The 25710-nt window shown below is 40.8% G+C and overlaps 1 protein-coding gene across 1 annotated transcript in view; it reads left to right on the top strand.

Moving 5' to 3' along the window:
- Window positions 1–15164: 15164 nt before the first annotated feature.
- Window positions 15165–25710, top strand: part of crim1 (cysteine rich transmembrane BMP regulator 1 (chordin-like)) — a 44709-nt gene continuing 34163 nt past the window's right edge. Inside the window, exons 1-3 of the mRNA XM_020919824.2 lie at window positions 15165–15689; window positions 23199–23360; window positions 24898–25074. Of these exons, the coding sequence (XP_020775483.1) occupies window positions 15383–15689; window positions 23199–23360; window positions 24898–25074 (646 nt within the window). The 5' untranslated portion in view covers window positions 15165–15382. The remainder of the gene's footprint in view (window positions 15690–23198; window positions 23361–24897; window positions 25075–25710) is intronic.

Below are 25710 nucleotides of genomic sequence, written 5' to 3'. Positions count from 1 at the left end.
TGTGGTAAAACTGTTCAAACACACACAATGACAGAGAGGTCCCGGGAGAATGTACTCCAGATACAGTCTCACAAACACATAACACATGCATACTTCTGACCACAGAGGTTCAAAGCCAGTGACATTTGTGACAGATTGTGCTGTGAGGACTACAGTGGGGGAGTGCGCTGTCAGCCTCTGTGAGTGACTTTCATTTGGTGACAAGTCTTAGCAGAGAAATACAAGCCCATGGTAGCATCTGCAGTGTTTACACAGACTCTCCTGAAATGATAAATACACATATACACATTATTTGTCATGCATCTGGTCTTGTTGAAGATTGATGTATTCATAAGATTGTAAAAAAGGGAAGTACAATCACAACTGAATGTGGGTTGCCAGTTTCTTCAGCTGGATATTGATGACAAATACACGTTTTGTTTTGTTTTCCATTCTCAGTATTTGGTCAGGTCATGCTTATGAAATTAAAAATAAAAATGTTACATATACTATAGCTGTAATGTAGTTGTTTTTGTCTAGACATTGATTAATGTTCATCATACACTTACTTTTCTGTTGAAGAGTCTGCACCTGTTTGTCTCCATGATGATTGCTTTGCCCAAAATGTTCCAGTGTATGGAAATGTCACCATGGTTGTTTCATCGAAACAAGTTACAGATAAGAATAAAAATGCATATTATTTTATTTTTTCTTTTGGCAACCAAGCACTCGTAATTATAAATGCATGATACACTGGTTTAATGGCATTTTACTAGAGATGTAACGATATCCAAATCTCACAGTACAATATTATCATGATCTGCATCTCACGGTATGATATTTATTGTGATATTTTGGAGAGGCTTATATAATTGTAGATAGGACACTTTTTTTGCTTTTAAAATACCTTGACATGATTTTGGTGTGCATTATTTCCACCATAATCCCAAGAATTTAAGTAAAAAACATTTTTCTTCACATTTTCTGCACTGAAATGAACCATGGGATATGTAGTTCCCTGTGTTTATAAGCTGTTGCAACTATAAAACCATGCATTTAAACAAAGGGACATGTGATTTGATATATTGTGACACCCCACGATATTTTAGTGAGACTTCTGACGATACAATATCATGGTATTCTGGTTATTGTTACATTCCCGACTTGTGAATTTCTCCAGTGTGTGCTCAATAATGTTCCATCTCATCTCAGCCCTGTCATGAATCCTGTCCCTTTTGACCAGACTCTCATATATTTGGCCTTGACCATGAGCAGGGGGGTTGGCATGAGCGGAGGGGGCAGTGGGTTTGCTGTGAGCAACTCTGCCCCACAATCCGTGCTCCTGCTGGGGTGACACTCGGCCCTGGTGTCTCCCGGATATCCATGACCAACCCGATTATGCTACTACACATTACACAGCACACGCTCACATGTACGAATACACACGTATACAGTGAGAGGGGTCATGGGGTACGGGACAGACCAGGGGTTCGAGCAGTGCCCTGTCTGCCCCAGCTGCTGTACAGGTGTCAGTGCAGCCTGAGTGAGCCTCCAGAACAGGTGCAGGAGGTTGGACTACAGGCCTGGACATGTTAGGAACCACCCCCGTCCTCCTCCTCCTCCTCCCTCTCTTGCCCCCCCGTCTCGTACCTCTGCTCTGGCCCGGGGGAGCAATCGAGCGGGCCGACCTGAACGTGTAATCTGAGCGCAACTCCTCTGTGTTATTGTGCAAGGATGTTGAAAAGAGGAGGGAGAGGAGAAGTGGGCCAGAGAAGAGAGGCTTTGGGTTTGGCAAAATATATGACAATCAATATGAGGTGTGAAAAGACTTGCACAAGCGTTTTAGGTCAAAGTTAGAAAACTGTAGCCTAATAGTAATACTGCCAAAAACTACACTCTGGAAAGTTATATTATTTCAACATTATTATACAAATGAATAGATAAAGCAGACAATTTTCATAACAACATTGCTACTAATCAAACATTTGTTGTTGTTTTAAAAAATGGGGGGAGAGAGGATAGAGACATTCAGCACGGTCAAATGCATGACACAGAGAAGATAACCTCCAGCGAGCATTCAATTATTTGTTTTGGTAGGTATATAACAATTCATAAACTGACATAAAAGCATAGTAAAAATACTACACACATTTTAAGTACAGACAAGAGTGGCCCAGGTCCCTCTGAGAGGCCCCAGAGGCACTGTACAGGGGCCTCCCACACTCTCTTAACATAAAGGGCATTAACTTTGACTTTGAACCAAGTACTTGTTAAACAGCCTATTTGAATACATATTTAACCCAACACCATTGTTTATGCATTTTATATGTAAATTTATGATGGAAAACAATGCACTTTCTTCAGAGTGAACTCTCTAATTCCACTCCCTAATTCTGAAGTTGTGTACTAACAAACAAATGATGTTTTTGTGCTGTACATAACTGGCTGCAGAGTGGTACTGGAGCAAACAAACTTGCCTGTGACACTGGCTGCTCTCTTCTCATCTGCAGAGAGCAGAGTGAGCATTGGACTATTGCGTTTCATTATGAGAAAGCCAGATGTGCTTTTTGGCTGCTCTGACAGTCTTCAGCTGTGGATGACAGTGGAGCTGGCCCTGAGCACAGACACAGCTTAGCCCTCAGGGTACTACTCGTCCTCATCATTCATGCCTGTGTCTTCTTCTCCTAATGTTCATTTTCTTTTTACGAACATTATCCAGGTTTAATAACAGGCTAAAGTTCCTGGTCAGGGCAGGTACTTTGGGCATGAGGGAGATGGCTCCGAGTAGTCTGTCCCATACTTTTACTCACAACAGACTGGTCCTCTTCATCACGCATGCAACAAGCAGTGACTACAGCGGGCCTGCACAGAGGAGCAAAAGTCAGCCCTCAAAATTCAGAGGGGGAGGGGCCAATCCGCAGCTTTCACTAACAATAACACATCCCAAATCTCCAGAGTGCAGTAACCTAAGATGTGTGCTATTATGCCATATTTTTAGTCCCAATCTGAGGTGCACTTTGAAAACACAGATCCGATGAGTTTATCTTGTCAACACAGCTCTTGGTTTGTCACACATTTCTCAACTTGAGAAGTAACAGAGTGAAAGTGTTATGATTTTGTGGAAACTCTTTGACTTCTAGAGTTTACCTCCAAATAAAACTTCTACATCTGTAACTGTAGTAAGCCTATGGACACTATGTAAACAGTAAACACACATGACCACAGAATGTGAAAAAGAATGTAAACACATAGGCTACATAGCTGTGAAAGAAAGTTTTTTTTAAGCAGGCTATAAAAATAAATAACAATATATAAGAAAAACTAATTTGGACATTCAGTTCCGTGACCTTTCAGCTATTACATTTGCTATTTATTTTGTTTACATTCGTTTTTCTTCTTTCTTCCTTTCTTTGAACCCCTTTTCTGTCAAATGTAACAAAATCCGATCCATTACAAACGATGCAAAAATGATTTAAGCAGCTACTGTGCGATAGCCTATTGTTTTGTGAAGATATCTTTATGACTACTATTGATGATCGTCTTATTTATTTAAGCTTTGGCTCGAATCTCTTGTCACGTTTTATCGAGGCTACTATGAATCTAATCATGAGACAGCGTTAAATTAGGTCATAAACTTAAGTGACCTAAAAGAATCCTCGGCGTTTAGAAAGTTGTGTAAGTGCGCCCTCTACTGGCTGAACGTGTAAGTACAAACACAAATTGTAACGCTTTTGGCAGGTTGACCTTTGCTCTTATAAAAGTTATTGTGCGTTAATACAAAAGGCAAGGTCATATTTCAAACTGGTTTTCCAAAATATCCAACATTATACGACCGGAGGTGTAGTAATATTCTGCTTGTTTATTCCTTTGGCCTCGTTGACCCCTCGGTTGGCACTCAGCCTCAGCCTCAGCCTCAGTCTGAGTGTGAGTGTGGCTGTTGTTTCTTGTGTTTAGACGCAGTTGAGTCTGACAGAGCGCCGTCTAGACAATATAACGCGCGGGTCTTCCTGGTATTGTGTGATGGAGGTCGGTGCTGAGAGAAAAAACAGGAAATTACTCAGAGTAGAAATATCTCTGTCTGCGAGCTGTTGGGGGTCTACGGACACGTGACTCGAATAATAGGTAAATGGTTTAAAAGTATTAATTTGTAAATTAAACGGGATAACGTCTGAAAAATATTTCAAACTTGTACTTGCATTAGCCTGCGTTTGTCCACATGAGGGCAGCAACACATAGATCAGGGAGGAAGCTCTGATCTGCAGCAAAGAAAAAAACTTTTAAGTCAGATGACCTCTAACCTTGACCAAAGTGACATTTTGTATTAAAGGTAACATTGTGTTTTGAAGATCACCATGATGAGCAAGGTAATAGTGTTGGGGTACGTCAAAAATGTTGTTCAATAAGAGTACTGAAATGTGTGAGATAGAAATGGATGATATATTCATGGAATTAGGTCCAAAAGTTCAGAACTGTTTGTGGAAACAGAACAGACCTTGTATTAAGGTTCCAGATTGAGCTTAAAATGAAGTTGAGGTGGCACAGTGAAACTATAAATAATCCATTTGACTGTCTCTGCCTTGACCACCTGTATGAGGCCCTCGCACTAGGTTTTATACTTCAACAACTAACACTAAGAGATTACTAAGGATATAAGGCACTGTTTACTTTTAGAGCAAAGTAGAAGTGAGTAAATTTGTGTCAACCATTTTGAGGATGGATACAAGAAAACTATAGCCCTATTTCTATATTTGATATTAAACATGTTGTTATTTTAAATACAAATACATGAAATTTCTTTAAAATCAGGTGGTCTGACTCTGTGTTCTACATATGTGATGTGTTTGACTTGTGCGTTGACGGTACTACTAAATTGGCATGCATTTTGTCACTGTTAAAGGTACATACACGATTACATAATTATCTCACTAAGCTCTCAGAACAGTTGTGCATTTTGCGAGCTCAGGTGAAGCCAAATTTTAACAGTTTTACAAGAATAATACAATCTCTGTCTGAACATGTTGACAGGTGTAATATGTCTGTTGAACACCCTGTTTATACATCGGCCCATAACTTGGTCCTTTTTTGACCTGTAGGTACCTTCTCTCGTCCAAGCTCCGGTACAAGCACGCACACGCCAGCTATGGTAATGATGTCAGCCCCGCTTCACCTTCACAGAGGTCAGAGTCCTGCTGCATATTCCACATTCCTCCTCTCCTCCACTTCATCCGCACTCCGTCCTCCTCTCCTCCAGCACAGGAGTAAATCTGGGCCCAGACATAACATTCGGCGCTGATCCTGTTCCCGGCGAAAGGTGCTTGTTTGGGCTGGATGTTGGACGCAGTGCCACTGTAATTATGTGGGGCTTTACAGCTCAAACACAGGTTGTGACATTCCTCTGCCAGCTGGAGGTCTGCCTGTAAATCGGCCACCTTTTGCAGCGGCTCCCATTGGCCAAACTCTGCCACACAGACGCAGGTGGATGGTTTTATGAGGGGGGAGGAGTGATAGTGCATTTATGAAGTCAGCTATTTAACATGGTGTAATCTATGTTCAATGTTTAGTGCTTGTTAATGGTCTATGATAAAAACAGAAGAGTGTGAAACTTTGAATACCATAGGCCCTAATTTTATATTGCTTAAAGACAGAGCTGCTCTACTGCTGACTAATTGGAGGCCACCAATCTGCAATAACAGCCTGCCCAACCACTGCATGCATAGGCAGAGTGAGTGAAGTCTCTTGCCCAAGGACACGCCAACAGCATGCCTTGACCAGGACACAAACTCACAACAAACATTTCAGTAATAAGTTGACCACTCAGTGCCACAGTCTGCCTAAAAAGGTCAATAAAAAGAGAGAACTAAGAGAATCATTTTCTTATCCACCACCATAAGTAACACTAATAGATCCTTGACAAAATTAAAGAACACTAAATCCACCAGCTTAGTAAAACCTTGTGAGACTGAAGCTGAAAAATTCCAAAAATAACATGGACTAGAGACATAACTATTTCAGCATTCAGTGAAAACTATTACAACATCAGCTGAGCGCAGTGTTTTGAGGGGTCCTTGAGAATCTCTCTATATGTAACATGATTTATTGGGCTTAATATTTTCATAATACATTGACGTTTACAGCATTAAAAAACGTTACTATTCTGATTAGATCTTCCCCACTGTCGTCCAAGCATCTGTTGCCTGTTATTGTATCTGTCAGCACCTGAATGGGCCCTCACATTAACATTGTAACTTAACAAAAAGTGTGCACTCCACCCAGAGATCTGTAGCCTGTGACTAAGCAGAACAAGTGGGTTAGGGCCTCATTCGTCCTCATTTAGTGTAACTGTAAACCTGCACTGTCCCACTTGGTCAAAACTCTTAATGATCCAATATGAAGGGGAGATTACAGCAGCAGCAGGTGTGGAGGGAGCTGGACACAGGGATTCTTTTAGGGGCAAATCCACAGAGGAATGTCATCATGATCACACAGATTTACAGATTATTTCTTCCACTTCACGTTCCAGTGGAGCGCGGCGGGGCTGAGGGGGGGTGCCACTTGAAGCTGTCAAACCGACTGGTGACTATTGTGTGTGATATGTGCCCAGGTCACAGTGGGACCGGAGGCAGCAGGCGGAAAGGAGAACGATGGGGCCACATTTGGGCATTGTATCTCCACATACAGAGTCCAGCCGTGAGTCAACCGTGAGTCACACAGCCAGCAGAACTTATGTGTCACTGTTGGTGGAATGCTGAGGTAGAGGCTTGAGATGGGGAGGTTTGACATGGGAAAAGAAGTTAAAGGTGCACTGCGCAACTTTTCTGGTGGATGCTTTGCCTGGAATGTTCCATGGTTTGGCATTAAACATATCCATCTAGCATTTATTCATTATGGGTGTTTCTATTGCCCTAGAATGCAGTAATTCCTTCTGTGAATGGGTGCGACTCTCTACAGATCTCAACTGTAGTGTAGCGTAGTGCTGGGGCATCATTGGTCACCCACTCAAATCACCTGGTTCACCTTGCTCCTTTTTGAATGCAGTTTTCTAGCCATAACTCCCAGATACATTATCCTCCTGAGACCCAGCCCAATAATTTGTGTCCTTTATAGTGGATACTGAGTTACCCAGTCTCTTTTAAGTGTTTTGAGAGGCAGGTTCCTCTAATATAAACTCAATACGAGTTAGTTTGTGGCTGCAATATGATAAAAAAAAAATAATAATAATAAAATTAAGAAATTTAAAGGGACTGAAATTTTTTTTTAGGCGACTGCAGAAGCTTGTCAGAGATGTTGGTCATCAAAAAAGTTGTTTTTGTTTGGTTGTTAACTTCACGTGGGTTTAACACCAAAATGTCCCTGGCATCCATTACAGAGGACATGTTATGAATTATACATAAAAATAAAATGAACAAACTCTAAATGCTAAGGTGTTTGTTTACCACCATATATAAATATACTTTTTTTTGGGTCCCAGGAGGATAAATACTATACTGTGAAATTATAACCCACCAAACAAAGTTTGCATTTGAGATAAGCAGGAGGGCCAAGTATGTCAGGTTTGTGGAGATGCAAGTCATGTCCACTCACAGTATGGACAGATGTTTTTCAGTGTAATAAAAACTTCAATTTTAGTTTGTCTTTTTTTTCTAACATGTTTAAAATACTAAAATCTTTAATTTTCATATTCATACAAAGGCATTCATAACATTTTTACTTCACAGGTGTAAACTAGAATCCAAATATGTTCTTGCTTCTAATACACTTTGTTATTTCATTCAATCAGCTGTGTGACAAAGACAAAGTGCTGTACCTCACCTTTAGTTTAGGGTGAACCCATTGAACCTTTTGTATTGAATGGGACCCCTCTTAGTTGAAGAGAAAACGAGGGGGCGTACCAGTATTGTGTCAAAGCAGAAGACTGCAGGAGACCTGATGGTGTCAAAACACATTATTATAGTGGCTGCAAGCAAAACAGCCACTGGGCCAGACCTCACAGTGTGCACCCAGGGGACCAGGGTTGAGAAACACATGATGGCAGATGATGTGCACGTAGAATTAACAGACGTGCATTATGATTTACGTTTCCTGGCTTCATTTGAATATTTCCGAAGAATAACAATATACACAAGGAACAATAGTGTTTTTGGATGGTAGTGATGGAAAAGCGACGTAATCATCTCCGATCATGGCCTGAACATTGTCCAGCAGCCTGCTTTGAGTAAAAGTGACTGCTGTGTTTTCTTTTACTGAGTTTGGTTCATTGGACAGAGGTGCTTTGGTATTGTTAGCACCTCTTTGTCATTTATCACGCCCTTTCCCTCATTCAGACTGTTTGTGCAAAATCCATGAGCTCATTTTCAAGGTTTGAAGGAAGTCTTTCAGTAGTCAAATGTTTCCCAGGCCCTGAACTGGGCTCTACATTTTACGCCATTACAGGGCAGTATTTGTGAATTGAACTGCTCAGGGTCAGACGTACAAACAGGACGCAATTTGATCCTTCTTGTGTTTGCAACAGTATTTTATGAATCTGTCAAATCATTATTTAAATGGACTCATCATTTAACCACACAAAACGCCTTTGATATCAATCCAGCTGACTTTGATGAAATTGTGTTTGCCTCATTTAAAGAGTCAACAGTCATACTTATTAGAAAAAATTAATGGATTACTTTTTCCATGGACTATTTTAAAGGCACACACTGTAACTTTTTTCTGGTGTAGGGTTCTTCACCTGCTTGTCTCTGTGGAGATGCTGCGCTTTTTTGCTCTGCCATAATTTTTCCATAGTATGATATTAAACATATTTATTTTGCACAGTTGTTTTGATTTTTCATAAAGTACATGTAAATATATGCCATCTTACTGTCAGCACTGGTCTGGTGGTGCCTCCATGGTGATAGCTACACTATACTGTGAAACATTTCAGGCAAACAAAGCAAAACCAACTCCGTATCAGTTACCCAGTGTTGTCAAAATGTGTTTTTATTGCTTGAATTATACATATTGTCAGCTTAAACAAAGCAAAACCAACTCTGTATCAGTTACCCAACGCTGTCAAAAATGTGTTTTTATCGTTTGAATTATACATATTGTCAGCTTAATCTGAATGGTTGTGATCACCTTGATTAATAGCTCCACTTTCCGAAGCTATTGTGGAAACATAATTTAACCGCAGTTTGTTTGGACTGACTGAGAAGAAGTTGAATTGTGTGCCAGTTTTTGTTTCATGTGGATAGGCTCAGTAATTACACACATATTCACCAGAAACCAGGTCAAACATCTGCAATCTGACAGTTTTACCGAAAATTCTCCCATACAATCCTCCAGCTCAGTTTTAAAATACAGGAATTTTATTTTTTTTGCCTGCCTCTACCTTGAATGTTTTACCCCTTGCATGTTATTGCTTTCAGCTCGCCTTCACTCCCTTTGTCCTCTATCTCTGTGTATGACTCAGTGCGGCACCATGCAGCACCAGATAACGCAAGCATTTCGATAACCTCCATGTGCCCTGATCCTTGGCCCAAAATCCCCTGCACATCCCAACGTCTGGTAATCAGGTGTGCGTCCTGTGTCCACTCCACACGCTCTCACACACTCCCTCCTGCCCGCGAACACCTCCACAACAGCCACAGAGGTCATACCTTCAACTTAATGGATCATACAACCTCCCTGCAATCGCTAACGTGGACAGGCCCGCTGCTTTTGATGACATTGCCTGTGGATTTGTAGTAAAGGACATCATTAGCATACACAAAAAAGCCAAGCACATGTTGATGCCAGACAGTGGGATGGTTGGCATAGCACAGCAACAGAAAGATAATTAGCGCGGACTGACTTGCATGGGCACTTATGTGGAATTAAAATCAGAGCCGCAGTGATGGATAGTGTGAGCCTGGTGTTAGGGAGGATTTCCAAAAACAACAAACACACAACTCAGTGGGACAGAGAAGTGGGCACAAAGATCTAATGAGGGAGTGTGCTCATTTGGCATGGAGCTGCAAGGCCACGTGGATTATGAGACAATACACGATAATGATACTTAATACTCGGAGAGGTCAGATAGAGCATTATGAAGTTGGTACTTGTTGGCATGGCATCCGCTCAGTCATTTAGTCTTCAAAGCACCCATTAGATATCTGTACTGTTGCTTAGCGGTTGCTTAGTTTGAAAGTGTCAACAATCTTGTTTATTCAGTAGGGAACAGGAAATAATTTGGAGAGAAAGAAGGGTTGAATATGGTAGAATAGTGTGCTACATCTACTGCTACGGGAGCGTGCCTATGTTCCCGCTTGTTGTTGTTTTGTTTTTTTGTTGTTTTGTTTTTTGTTTTGTTTTTTCCAAAATTAGGCCCTATGTTCCTAGCCTGATTCATCTGCCAGTTTCACTTCATGGAAACCAACCTTGCAGCATTAGAATTTTTTTGCTTCACGGTAGGCGGGTACTTTTTAAAATTTAACTAATTGCTGCTATTTCACGTATTTGATGTACCGCTACCTGGTACATTAAGTTTTTTCCCAAATCCTGTAGGAAGAAGGGCAATGATGTCTTTCCCCTTGATAAAATTCACCAAACATTCTCTTTGTTCCGGTTTTAAATCCTCAATCTCGGGAATCATTTCCAACACAGAATGTATGGCCCTTCGCTGATTGGCTGGTGCCTGGACTCGCACTTCCGTAGTTCTTTCAAACTGTCTAGTCAAGTGTATTCTGATTCCTGACATAGTCGCTGGAGAGAAATGAAATTGAGTGTAGGCACAATGTGGCGCCAGTCTGGCTACTATGTTCCCACGTTTCCTTTATCATCAATTTGCAACAGATTTTACCCCATTTTACCCCAACATTTTATCCCCATTTCTTTGGTAGTAAATTACACCCAACCTATTCTCCAGCAGCAGCTGACTACAGATGTAATGTAGAGGTCATGGTGCAAAGGATCCAAGGTTGAAATTACTCTGAATCATCCCTTTGAATGCTGTATAAAAATAAAAATGACTTGAATTAGAGTTTCATTTTGAGAAAAATCTTAGAAATGAGAAAAATCTTAGAAATGAGGGAACACAGGGCTGAGGGAACATAGAGCCGATCCCACTGCTTTGCAAATGTCCATATGAAGATACATTTGAGAAGTGCAAAGATGGCTTTCAAAATAGTTTTATTTTTCCAAATTCAATCTGTTTTCAAAAATCAAACCTAATTGAGCTTGTAGGGATTGAAAAACAGCGACACTGCCATGGGCCCCTCCAGCCACCACCAACTTACTAGACTCATACTTGTTCCAGGTACTAACTAGGATGAGTCTTGCTTAGCTTCTGAGATTTGACATAGTTGAGCACTGAGAATCAAAACATGGTGAAAACATTCAATAGAATAGTGTGGAATTCCCGAAATCTCCCAAAATGACATATATTTGTTATTTCTGCAGTTTCAGATGACTTTGATATTTGTATTTAACCAGGTGTCCGAGGATTCATTCATAAACATTTATCAGTATTTGACTTGGACTGATGTAGAAAAACTGGCAGCTAACAGCCACAGAAGATGCAGCGCTCCTCACCCTCCCCTCCTGTCTTGTGATAGGTTGAGTGGCTTCTTTGGCGTTGACATCTGGCCCTATTTGAAAGCACGGTCAAATCCCCCAGTGCGAGTGAGGTTGTGCAGGGCTCTTGGTCTTGGTCTGGTCATTGGTCAGTGGGTCATAGTGGCTGTGTAGAGGAGCTGGCGGTGATGGTAGGGGGCCAGCTGTTGGACAAGGCTAGAGTTGTCTAACCCGGGCTCATTATGCAAACCCCCCCGACGCTTTCCTGGACGCGCTTGTGTTGGAGAGGCCCGGTCCAGGCAGATGTTGCGAATGAAGAAGTGTTTTTGTTGTGCGCAGATTCTGTGGGAAAAATCCTTCAGGACGACATCTGATAGAGGAAGTGAAAGTGGTCTAATTGAAAGACAACTGTAAACATTTTGGAATAAGCCCCCTGGTTCTCGTGTGGGATCGGATAATGAATTTGATCACCTAATTGATGGGGATTGGAGTTGGCAGGGTGGTTTGTGTAAAGAAAAGCCAAAATCTGTTTATGATAATGTACTCCTATAGCCTGACCTATAAAGTGAACAAAACATGCTCTTTTCTATCTCCTATTAATTGTTCAGGGTCAATAAATTGCATACTTGAAACCATTCCTTCCATGAGCAAACAATGTGTGTTTTGCCCAAGGACACAATGACAGAAAGCTATCATGTACTGGCAGCAAGGACTGAACTGTAACTCACTGGTTGATGCAACTTTTTTTTTTTATTGTGATAGATTATAACAGGCTAACATATTCTGTATCTCGGTGGCAGTGATAAAAGGATCTATTGTAATCCAAAATATAAGTAATAAGTCGTTATATTTCTGGTTCTGCTTTTATGATAACTTTGCAATATATTTTTGTTGTTCAGACTGTGTGGCACTTTCACAGTTAGTCTCCAGCTGTGCCCACTGCTGCCCACCCACACGCACCATCCATCTGGCCCAGGAGAAGCAACAACAACACGATTCCACAAACACAACATGACCTCTGACCTGCGGAGGCCACCTGCATACACAAGCAGACACCTACAGAAGTAAACACAGCGAAATGATATATGAAGGTGAGCTGTTCGATGAGGGACCTCTGACAGATTTTATGATTATCTCTGTTAAGGGAGGGATTGTGAACACTATGTGATGACAGCAGGTTCAGGGGAAACAGGGTCAATTTTAAAGGTACACAGTCTAGCTTTTATGGTGGGAGTTCTGCTCAATACTTGTCTCAATGGAGATGTTCATACTTTGGTTTAAATTGTCCAGAGTATGGTATTGAACTAATATATCTTGCATTTATTTAACTACAAAAATATCTTTATGAACATAGATTTGTGGAGAGACGTCCCCACTCACAGTAAAAATGTAACTTGGCTTGCAAGTTTCCGTAGAGATTGATAAGTTTATGGCCAAACAGTAGAACATTCTTAGCCAAGCTGGTGCCACCTAGTGCCTCCGCTCAATTTCATTTCTCTCCAGCGACTAGGTCAGGAAACGGAATACACTAGACGCTTCGCAAAAACCCCAGAAGTGCGAGTTCAGGCACCAGCCAATCAGCGAAGAGCCATACATTCTGTGTTGGAAATGATTCACAAGATCGAGGATTTAAATCTGGAACAATGGGAATGTTCTGTGAATTTTATCAAGGTGAAAGACATTATTGTCCTTCTTCCTACGGGATTTGGGAAAAGCCTAATATACCAGTTAACCCCTTTAGTGGCGCATTGCATTCATCATGACCAAATAGCAGCGATTGGTTAGATGAAAAAACAAACCAAACTGCCTACCGTCGATTCTAATGCAGTAAGGTCAGATGGATTCCATCAAGTGAAACTGGTTGATGAATCAGGCTAGAACATTCTACCAGGGTTCTCCAAACATATAGACCATTATCCATTTATTAATGTACAAAGTTAGGCATCAAAATAATACATGTACAATAGCAACAGGACTTTAATTAGTTAAATTTCACTTATTCAGGACAATACATGTACTTCAGAAATCCCTTGGTGAACTACTAGGAAGGAAGTGAAGAGCTACCGGTAACTCCCGAGCTACAGGTCGGAGACTCCTGTTTTAGACACATCTTCATGGAGACAGCTAAGGTGACCGACCCTCTACCAAAGAAGTTACAGAGTGCACGTTTAATGTTAAATACAATTTCTTATTCATATTTGCAGTCAAAGTTATTGCAGTCTTATTCTGGGTAGTTTTAGAGGAAATTATTCTCCTAACATGTGCAAACCGGTGGGTGGGAGAAAGGAAGACCACTTCTAATCCACACGCTAACCACAAACCCCGGTATACGTGTTATGTAAGTATAAAAATATCTGCTCATGCATGACATACATACATACTGATATTTTGGACAGAAAGTTCTCTCTCTGTTCCAACTTTGTACTGATGTGTTATCTGTTTTAGAGATTTGGGAAAATATAACTTGTCTGCATGATCACAGTTCCTCTCTGGACTTGAGTGCCAGCAAGTGTTTATATCTTAACTGTAACATGAGGATTTTGATTTGGTCCATTTAAGAGCCAATCTAGAAGTACAGGCTTGTAGAATTGTTCACAAAGACAAAAGCAAGTCAGTGTGGCCTAGATGTTTAAGGTTGTTGTTATTAAAGGGCTCATGTTACATTGTTTTCTGATCTCTGTTATGTTGTTTCCTTATCAAAAACATACCCAGAGTTGTGATTTTCTTTCAGACTAAGAACACACTGTTCCACCTTGTGATGCTATATGGTACAGGTTCCACTGTTTTTAAATGCCATACATCATTTGGATCCATCCCAATGATCCCATGCCATCCCATGCCATACATCACTAGAATCATTTGGATGGTTTCAGCCCTGGAATTGCCCATTTCTACTGAACTAAAGGTAAAAAGAGCTATTAACTTGAAAATGATCACTTCATGACATCACAAGGTTGAACAGAGCATTTTGAGCTTGGGAGATGTAGACAGACTAATAATAAAGGGCTGCTCAAACGTGTGAATGAAACAAAACACAACTCCAGATATGTTTCTGAGGAAGTAAAATTCTAACAAAGCTTACAAGAATGCATTTTGTGTAATATAGGTCCCTTAAAAGATAGCTCTGTTTTAGCACGGTTTTGTTTTGACAAAAACCTTGTATATGTACATTATAATACAGTAAAAACAATACAAATGTAAAATGTATAAATCTGTTTCACATGTGTTGTTAACGTACAATGACGTAGGCAAGAGAAGTTTGAAAGTACATTTTCAATGAAATCTCTATTTTTACATCGCTGCAGTGCCATCTGCGCAATAAATGTTTATTTTGTAGAAGACGTTTTTAGAACAGCAATTCAGTTTAAAGGGAGCTTAAAAGTGAAACTTAGTCTATAAAGAAACACATAGCCTAAAGTTACTCTGTGAAGTTGCGAAATAAAAGACAATAATAAAACTTACATTGAACACATTAAAAGTTGCATCATTGCGCAACCCACAGGAGCGTGGTTTCTTAGTGGGGGATAAAAATGTGGAAGTCCTCCCTCCTCTCGCGGCTTGTGACTGGCCGCTGTGTGTGTCAGTCAAGGGGAGGGTCGCATGGCCAATTTCTATGTGCCTGGATGTCAATTTAGCTCTCAGAATGCGCTCTCGTTTGTAGCTGTCAAGCGGACAGCCACTCGCGGAGGACGTGCAAAGGAGCTCCTCATGAGACGCGTGGATCATTTTGGATCTTTCATTCACTTTTCCAGAGACGTTCATTCACACTAAGAATTATAGCAAAACTTTACGGGGGAAGTTTGGAGATAGTCGCTGTGGTGCGTTCATGCCGCTTCTATTTTGAATCGACTATTGGACCACGAGGTTAGGAAACATGTTGAGCCAGTGCGCCGTGGTCCTGCTGCTGTTGGTGGTCCGAGCGCTTTCCTCCGCTGGTGCTCACGAGTGCACGCCGTGTAACCTGCGTGCTTGTCCGGTCAGAGCCGCTTCTGTCCGGGGTTGTGACGGCGGTCGCACGGTGGCTCGGGACCCATGCGGATGCTGTGACCTGTGCACGAGGCTGGAGTGGGAGCCCTGCGGGGGACAGGACTGGAGCGTGGGTTACTGCGGGCTGGGGCTGACCTGCGCCACGGTGAATGGAACCGGACAAGCTGTCATTCCCGAGATTGGAGTTTGTAAAGGTGAGCCCCACGTACAAATCAGAATGAAACCTGATTTGAATAATTTAGGCTTGAATACAGTTATGCGTAAAAGTTGATTTGGATGACCTCTGGCGTAAAAGTTGTGTTATTTGTGTTTGATTTATTTCTCCAGCCTAATAGGCCTATATATTTTATGAAGCTATGACATATGTATTGTAATGAGTCCAGACAAAGACTGTCCCAAGCCTGGATAAATGGAGTATTGTCTCAGGAAAGGGCATCTGGATTACATTTAGTAGAAAATCCAACATCAAATCACTACATAAAAAGTGGCAGGGCGATGGATTGAATGAATTGTGGCTCTTTCTCCTAATGGGTGACAACAGGTCCTTTCAGTCCGTATAAACTGTTCCACCCAAATATTTTAAACGGGTATCACAGACGTTAATTCACTCATAAAGCAGCGTCCCTCCCCTGAATGGCAGCCGCCCCTTGGTCTTAAGTGGTTCATGAACATAACCGCTCAGTTGTCAGTTATTGCGCTGGCTCTGGGAGTGTTTACCTTGTCCCTGGCAGCGTGCAGGTCCAGTCTGAGGGCTCTTGGCTGCGAGCGGAGCAGTCATATACAGCCTCTTTCTCCTCCTCAGAGCTTTATTCAGGCTTCTCCTTGGAGCATGACAATAGCGGGGGCTTGGCAGAGACACACACCACAGACAAACCAAAATGAGGATGTAATTCCGTATTGCCCAATCACTGACAATGTTTTACAGTTCTTGCATTGCTGACATGTAACGCTTTGTTTTTTCTCTCCTGAATCTTGCTAAAGAGACACTGCTGTACTGTTCTTTTCCTCTGAAGTGAATATGCTCATTTTACGCACAATTTGACTAACTTTCCAAGCTTCAAAGACCCGGGTGTCGAGTTGCTTATGTGTGGAGTCGGTAGCAGCAGCAGTGTTCCCCAGAGGAGCAAATAAGCACAAGGGGGACCCCACACTTGTATCACCTGCAGTTTGTCTATATGATTGAGGGGGACTGACAGGGCTGGAGCCAAAAGTAAGGAAGTCCAGAATCCAGGAGGTCTGCCAGGGCATCCTTCGTCTGCGGGCTCTGTCCCAAGGGAATAGGACTATGCGATGTAGGGAAAACACATGAGTTTGGATTGTTGTTTGTAGAGATTTGTGCAGATTAGACTACTGAAAATGCATTGTTTTGGTCAGTAATTCAATACATCTATCCTTTCTCATGGACAGTCTGAATATTTCTAGTCATAATTTGGTCATTGGCTTGAATTTGCTGTCTTACCTATATACTTCAATATTTTTGACAGTGACCAAATTTTTATTTGTTGTTTTATGATTATGATTGTAGGGATATAGGTATTGAATTTGCTGAAAAACAATCCATTTTCTGTATTTTAATCTGTGAGAAGTACTCTGCATTGAATCTGTTTTGTTACCTCTATGAAAGATTTCTTAATTTTGTCACAACTATCTTCTATCCTGATTCATCAGCCGGTTTCACTTCATGGAAACCGTCTGACCTCACAGCATAAGGATTAGTTTGCTCGACTGTAGGCAGGTACTTTTTTTATTTAACCAATCGCTGTTATTTGGTTGTGACGTATGTAATGCTTCATAACGCTCAGTGATGTCCAAGTAATTGCCAGAACAACAGCAAACAAAGCAAAGAGTGAACATGTCTGTCAACGATCATTGTCGTTTCTGCAAGATGAGCTTGTGAATTAAAGATGCAATAAAAAATGCAAAGTTTGTATTTGACAAAGGAAATCCAAAGGAGGATAGCTTATGCAGTCTGCTATTGCAGTTCACGTTGGTTCAGCTCTTTGCTGACTGCCCGGGCGCGGTCTACAACTTCCGGGGTTCTTACAAGCTGTCTAGTGATTTCCAATTCCTGTCCTAGTCGCTGGAGAGAAATGAAATTTAGCGGAAGCACTAGGTGGCGCCAGCCTGGCTAATTATCTTCACCCTTCTTATTGGAGAAGACATGATGTTGCTTAGGAGAGTTCACTGCAATGCCATAATCAATTTGCAATATATTGACCATTCAAATGTGGGATGCTTGCCCAATGAAGATAATTACCTTGCAAATGAACAGCCTCACAGCAGACACAGAGCTAATGGCCGGTCTGATTGAGTCATGGCTCTGGCCCTGTGGCTCTGGGGGCCCTCCATGCACGCCGTTAACCCTTAAATCAGATGCACGCCGCCTCCACATCCCACAGGGTCTATAGGTGGGGGTAAGTCAACACCTCCCTATATTTTCAGTGGCCTGTGTGGTAGTCGGGTCTGCTGCGGGCTGATCCCAGATTTCCCTCCTCAAGCTTCAAGTGATTATACTCGCAATCAAGACACAGGGCTAAATATTTCCGTTTGGCTTTTCTGGGTGGCCTGGAACCTTGAAGTGCGAAGCGGCCATATATAGCAAGTGACGCGTTGTGTATGATGTGAAATGGCAGCGGCGCGTTTGTAGATGTGATCGTGAAATGCATTGGAACATCACTTATGCAGGCATTTGGGGCGCGTATGTGGGAAAGCATGGAAATGTTATTCAATAGGCTAATCTGGGGGATTTGCTGAACTTGGGTGAATTGTGTGAAAAGTGTTAATTCTCGCGTTTCCTGCCAATTCTGTCACAACTACTTAGTGAACATAACTTATCAGTCCCTTTCATGTATGCTGAGATTTGGAATGGGAATGTGAGCTTTTAAGTGAATTGTTAAATGTAATAATAGTTTAATTATTACTCAGAAGTAAGGTCCTGGGAAATAAGCAACAGTGTAAGCCCCACAAGGAAGTAGTTTCAGAAATGGTATGTTGGCGTCTAATCAACAGTTGGCTGGACATGAAATCATAAGGGGAGATTCATTGCCAGGATTATTGCATCACTCAACATTAATCCGATCATATTTGAAAAGGTTTTTAATCAAAATGAGAGATTGGAATGCATAAGAAAGTGAGTGCATCTTGCTGTCGTCATAGAAACAGTTAATTTTTGAGTTTGACGGAAATATGTTGAAATTTGTGAAGTGTTATGATTAGACTATTGAAGCTCTACATCACTACTCATTCCTACTCATATTTACTCGGATATCCAAGTTAAAAGTCAGGTATAAGTTCTTTGTAATATGATTTTGACTGGATGTTTGAACTTAACTAGACCCATTTCACTTGTAAACTATATTTGTTTAACAGTGTGTCCACAAGACATAGCACCTACAATGTTACTCAGTGGCCACTTTATTAGGCACATGTGTTCAACTGACCATAAAGAGGCTGGGCTGGGTATCATTATGAAGTTGCCGATAAGATACATACATATGCCACGATATGATGCATATCTTGACACAGTGCACTTTCGATTCGATTCGATATATTTCAAATCGATTCCATATGGTTCAATGAAAATAGTGGCTAAATCATGGCTGTGATACTAAAAATCTTTGGTAAACCACTTCTTGTGCAATATGAATATAAAAAATGCTGGTTTTACTCATTAAAACAGTGAAAATGTCAAATATGTCACATAAACAAGTTTCCTTCCTCCAAACAAGCAACAAACTGCAGCACTGTAAATAATTTAATAAAATATACAAAAAAATACTCTTGGTGATATATTGATACAGCAGTCCACCATATCGATACTGCGTACTTTATCACATCATTAAACGATACAATATATCGATATTTTGATATTTTTGTACACCCCTAATAAAGACATACTTATAATAATGAACCCATCACATGGACACAACTGTCTCACGGCTTTTGGAGATTGATTTGAAAAAAGAGAATTTGGTCAACAATCATATTAACATTGTCCGACATAAATTGTTTGAATACATTTTTCTGTATCTGTATTTTATCAGTGTACCTGGTTTGTGGTACCAGTACTTTTCAAGGATACTGATGCTGTGTCCCTTCTCTAGAACCACAAAACAGATTTTTTTTTTTTCAATACTCTGAGCAAGATCTATTGCGTCTTAGGACCTTTGCGTGCCCAAACTCTTATTTACTTAAAGTTCAGCTGGGTGTCATTGACATTCAATGAGAGAAACACATGGTCTCTCCGTATCAAAACAAACATGACAGTTTTCGTGTAAAAAGGAAAGGAACAAATTGTGGTCCCATCATTTATCTCTGTGTTTGAATGACTGCGAGTACATCCACGTAGAACAGTTCAATCCTGGTCTTCCTCTCATCATATCTCTAGTGTCCAACTTGTAAGTGAGGTGGAAGCTCTCATTCCCAGCCAGATAAATGCTTTGTTTTCATGTCCTCATCGTGCCCCTGCGTCTGTCCACCCACGCGATCCTTCCCAAGCTTCCACAAACACTTAAAATACCACCATACCGGAATGTCTGTCTTATTGCACCGTATGTTTGCAGACTCCTCTCCTTTGCATGCCTTCTCCCCTTTTCCTCCACTATTATCTAATGTTTCAAAGACTTCCTTTTTAGCTCGCTATCAGCTGGGGGGCCTCCAGAGGTCAGCCTTCCCATCCTAGCGCTGGTTGCCAACACAAGCACAGTCTGTCCAGCATAAGGACCAAGGAATCCCCCTGGGCTGTAGCCATAGACCCTTGGCAAGAAGTCATGCCAGACTAGATCACTGATAACTGGGCTAGACGCGGCGTGACTAGCAGGGTCAAGCTAAACAAATAGACTTTGGTTACACGAACATCTTCATCTGTTTCAAACTACTGCCTTCTGGTCCTCTTGGGCACCCCACACAGACACACCAGCCACTAGTGTCTCTATGATACCAACATTTTAAACTAAATTTCCATAGTCTGGAAAACGCGTCATACTCAATTTCAAATTTTGAAACCACAAGTCATTATAAAAACATGTTTATTACTGTAATGTTACCATGTGATCTTGTACTAATTCTCATATAGATCCAGACTATTCTAAAACAAATCAGGAAAGGTCAAATTCTATCTTATTTAGATGACTTTGGTTCAGTATTGATGGAGCTGGGCTGAATACCAAAAAAGCAATCACGATTTTCCTCACATTATTTGTCAATTCTATTCTATTTGTCTTACTAAAAATAAATAACAAATGATTTCAAAATAAACTTCCTGAAACACAAACAATACAGACGTTTAATCATTGCCATTTACCAGAAGAAATAGTCCAAATTTCTTCCTCCCAAGTCTGAACTCTGCTCCAAACCACATTTTTTTACTGACAGAGAATTGGCTGTGAACCTCACCATTAAAAAGACCCAAGCTGATCATTAACGATTAGAAATAACTGGATCTCACTTTCCATAAACTGCACAGGGCTAGTGTATAGTTTCAGTACTAGCTTTACTGTATTTTTAACAATCCTAACAGCCACTGATCTAAATGAAAACACCCTCCATGTGTACAGTAATAGAAGTCTTGGTATGGAAAAACATCAGATTATTTTTAAGTTTGGAGGAAATCATGGGTAAAGGTTTGGGCGAACTTCATTCAAAAGACCTTCTGTGCAACGCTGTGTGTGTGTCTGGTAGAGCTATTAACAGCAACGACTGGCTCAGGTTAAAGGTAATGTTACAGTTAGCTCTGCAGAGTAGAGGGCTCCGGGCATCCTGTAGCAGTCCCAAGCTAGACACATGACCGGCACAAGAGAAGCACCTATATGTTCAGTGTAGACTAACCACAAAAGCTCCGTTTATATTTTCATTGGAACATTTTTACTTCATTAGGATTTTCTCTAAGACCTAAGTGACCTCTCTGGTGCAAATATCCATATCATTGAAGCTTATGGAAAGGAAGTGTACCATTAGCTGTGGAAGAAGAAGTAGCCCAAAACCTGAAAGAGCCATTGTGCGAAGTGTCCAACTGGAGCTCCTCAAGGAACATGATAGTGTGTGAGAGAGGACTGTCCCCTCTGTGGGCAAGAGGATCAGTCTATCAGTGGTGAAGTATGCTCACGGCTTTAAGGGATCTTAAGCTTGTTAGCTGTCAGGAGTTTTGTCATTTTTACCAGCAATATTTTCCTTACATGAATTAGATGCAAATTAACATAGTAACAGAGAAAATATAACTACATTGGTCTTTTTCATACTAGTTTGAATTCTTCCTATGCATTTCTTTTGTGGTATAACGGCATGTCATCTGCTCCCAGTGTGTGAGATTTACATATAGATTTGGTGTAGTTTTATGCCTGATGCCTGAGAGAATGGTTGATACTGAGAGTGTGTTTATAAAAGTGTAATGCACGCATAGTCACAGAGTTTAAGGTTCGTTCCAAGTAGGGCTTAGACACTGATGTACCATATCATCCGGGGTCACGGCTCTCTCTTGGTGGGTCTGGTGCCAGGGCTGTCTTTGGCACAGGAGAGGCGCTCCAGCAGCCAGTGGGATGAAGACCCTGGGAGGCCCCCACGCTGCGGAACAAAAGCAAACTAATGGGCTTAATGAGAAAAGTAGAGAAGCACCAGAGCACAGAGGAGGAACCACAAGCACTGACTGCATGACTTTGGGCTAGTGACTATTGCTTTCTTTTGTTTGGATATTGCAATATCACCACAACACCTTCTTAAAAAAATAAACCTTTGTTCGTTGACCTACATCCTAAAGTAAAGTTAGCGTGCAGATTTTGAGTAGCTGGTTTGATTATCAGGTTGGTGTAAGTGAAAACATGTTGAGGATATGCATATGGATAAAGGCTGTTTTTTTAAAGAAACAGAAATAATTGTCAAGCTCATTAACAGTACAGTTTTCAAATCAACATCCAGTTCTCTAGCAAGGACCACGCCACAGCAATAAAATAAGATATTTATTGACAGTGGATAGATGCGATGGCTGGGGGGAGACTCAGGGTGGGGGCTCCGTCTCCAATCCAAAATGGTCACCCAGTTGATTCGACTCCCCCCCCACTTGAAGATGATGTCTTCGGACAGAAGGGTGGACGAGAGACACGGGGTGGGATGGAGGGGGTCAAGAGAGTTGACACATGCGGTGATGTTGGGATGGCTGCATAAATAGGGCTTCTGGGTAATTGAAGGCGTGGTTGAGATAAGCTGTGGTTGGCCAGAGAGAAGTTTGTGGCCTGGTCCAGCTCCTGAATCATATTAACTCCACATACTAATACTAGTATTGAAACTAGATACTCATTTGAACAAGTATTATTGCTTTAAAAATACATGAAGAGGACAGAACTGGACATTTCTCAAATAGTTTTAAGTATGGACTTGAGTTATATGAGAAATAATGTAAGTAATATTAAAGAAACTACCACTACTTTGTGCTACAAATAAAGAGCATTTTTATTATTGCGGTATCAAAATTAGTATTTGGTATCTAACCTATTCCTTAGTATTCAAATTGAGTTTGAAATTGTAGTATTGTGACATATCTAGTTAATGGTGCTTCAAGTTAACTTCCAAATGTATGTTTCTTGTAGTTCTTCTGCATTTTCATGTCTTCCTCTATTCAATATCATTACATTTCACATTTCACATGATACCGTGTGACACTATCCATATTTATTGGACCTTACCTCAACCCTGATTTCCTGTGTCCCCCACAGTGCTCCCCGATCACCCTGAGGCCGGCCTGGAAGATGAGCGCTGCCCCCTGATCACCGGCTGTGACCGCGTGGAGGGTCAGTGTGTGTGCGATGCCAGACACTCCTGCCTGGGCTCCTTCACTTTCCCAGATCAGGAGACCTGCACGAAGGCCAGCCAGTCAGGTGGGCTCCCATCTCATCACACCAACAGAACTCAGACCAGAGGGAATAATGCTGTCTATTCAGAGGAGCTAATCCACAGCAGATGGGCTTCAAAGAGGGCTACAGTGAGACTTACATTTCACAGTGATGACGCCCCAGACAGTGCAGATGGATGGCTTGCATATACCTGTACTTACACACTTGCTGAATACTGGTTATATTTATTACACAAGGGGGCAATGCTGTATGTGTAATATAGTAACAGGAATATGTAAGAGACAATTACAGATCCTAGTTGGCACAGTAATCATCTTAAAGTACTTATGATATGACATTATCAAGCTCATTACATTTAAGATTTAGTTAAGATTTTTCCCCCATTTTGGCCATTTTTATGTTTAAAAATGCACTTCATTGTTGGAAATGATCACACCACACCTTTATTTTGTTGAAATCAAGTCTGAGAAAAATGTTTTTTGTGTAAATTATGTCAAATGTTTACAACAAATGTTCTGACACCACAGAACAGAATTCTGTGGTGTCATCAGTACAGAACTCTCTACTTCCTGTAATTTTCAACAGTTTTCAACTTTTCTTCACAAATTACTAGGGATGTAACGATATCCAAATCTCTTGGTACAATATTATCACGATATTTATTGCGATATTTTGGAGAGGCAAATATAATTGTAGATAAGAAACTTTTTTTGCTTTTAAACATTTTGGTGTGAATTATTTCCACGATAATCCCTAGAACTCAAGTAAAAAACATATTTCTTCATGCTGTTTGCACTGAAATGAATCGTGGAATATGTAGTTCCCGATCTTTATAAACTGTTCCTACAATAAAACCATGTATTTAAGCAAAGGAACTTGTAATTTGATATATTGTGACAGTCCACAATATTATTGTGAGATTTTTGATGATACGATATCATGATACTTTGGTTATTGTTACATTCCTACAAATTACTTATTGTACTTATTGTAATTTATGTATATCCCATCAAATTAAGTAAAAATTTGAGAATCACCAAAACCTGTCAAATGCACATTAAGACATAGATTCCAGTTAGGCATTCCTGACCTTGACCCTAGGTCAAGATCTGAAGACAGGCCCCTGCACTCGTAATAGTAGCTCACTTCTTTTGACAGGTTCCCCTAGTAGCAGTAGTATTTGAGTCCAATGCTAAGAATACACTTTTCCTATGGTGACAAAGTTGTTAGTTATATTAAAATTTGTCAGTAGTAATACTTTTATGAAATTAGTTTAGGAGGGGTGAAATCTTACAACAAGGAGTCATGATCCAATGATAGGGTTAGAAACACTTTTATAATATATCTCAATATTGTAACATGCCGGATTCATTGTCTTTTGTAAGTTCAGTAAGGGTTATGCTATTTTTATGAGATGTTTTGCAGCTCCATTTTAAGCTCTTTACATGGACCCCCCAAACATGCACGACAAGCAAATGGATAAATCCAACAAAACCACAGTTCTAAACACCATTGCAGACACACTCCTCTCCTTGTTTACCTTTGCACCATTGCTTTACAGATGGCAGGAGACACGAGCACAGGGAGCGCCACAGGGACACCAAGTACGTGGGCCCTTCAAACCCGGCCTGTCTTTTCTCCGGCTGTAACCTGACCGCGGAAGGCTGTGTGTGCGAGTCTCAGAGCTGCCATCACCACTTCACCTACATCAACCGCAGCCAGTGCCAGGAAGCTGCAGGTAACTTTCTAATAACTGAGCGAAAACTGGGGCAAAACACCACTATGTCAAGTCAACACATATTTCAGACTACCCTGGGGTCAATTTGGACAAATTGGTTCTAAAATGGAAACTAAATGGTATTTCAAAGGTAAAACCAATATGTATGCCTCACAGTAAAATTCTAACTATATTGATCTTCTATGCCCGGTGTTGGGAAGTAGTACCAAAAATACGTATTCTGAATTCTATTTTTGAGTACCTCTATTCTGGTACAGTTACTTTTTCATTTGGTGGTCTTCATAATATAGTACTTGCAGTGCAGTACTTGATTACACAAGTAATTTGTTTTTTTTTTACATACAATGCATTTTAATTCAAGTATTCAGTATTCTGTAATTAAATCAATTTTCAAAGTATTCTTCCATCACCATGCATGCTACACAACTCTTCCTTTACAACTTAGTAGTACCACCTTAGAAAATATTTGTATATCCAAGTATCAGCAGATCTAAATCAGGTCTGAAATGCAACTAAACAATAGTTAAAATGATTAGAAAATGAGGAGTCACTAAAGCATATTGAAGTGTAGATAGGTACTGTCTTATCAGCAATAACACAATGTTGACAAGCCATGCAGATTAAGAGCAGATTGAC

This window comes from Boleophthalmus pectinirostris, unplaced genomic scaffold (genome assembly GCF_026225935.1).
Source record: "Boleophthalmus pectinirostris isolate CB_2022bp ecotype Guang Dong unplaced genomic scaffold, ASM2622593v1 HiC_scaffold_10, whole genome shotgun sequence".
In the NCBI taxonomy this organism is placed as follows: domain Eukaryota; kingdom Metazoa; phylum Chordata; class Actinopteri; order Gobiiformes; family Gobiidae; genus Boleophthalmus; species Boleophthalmus pectinirostris.
The sequence above is the reverse complement of the archived record's forward strand: the minus strand, read 5'-3'. Positions and strand labels throughout refer to the sequence as shown.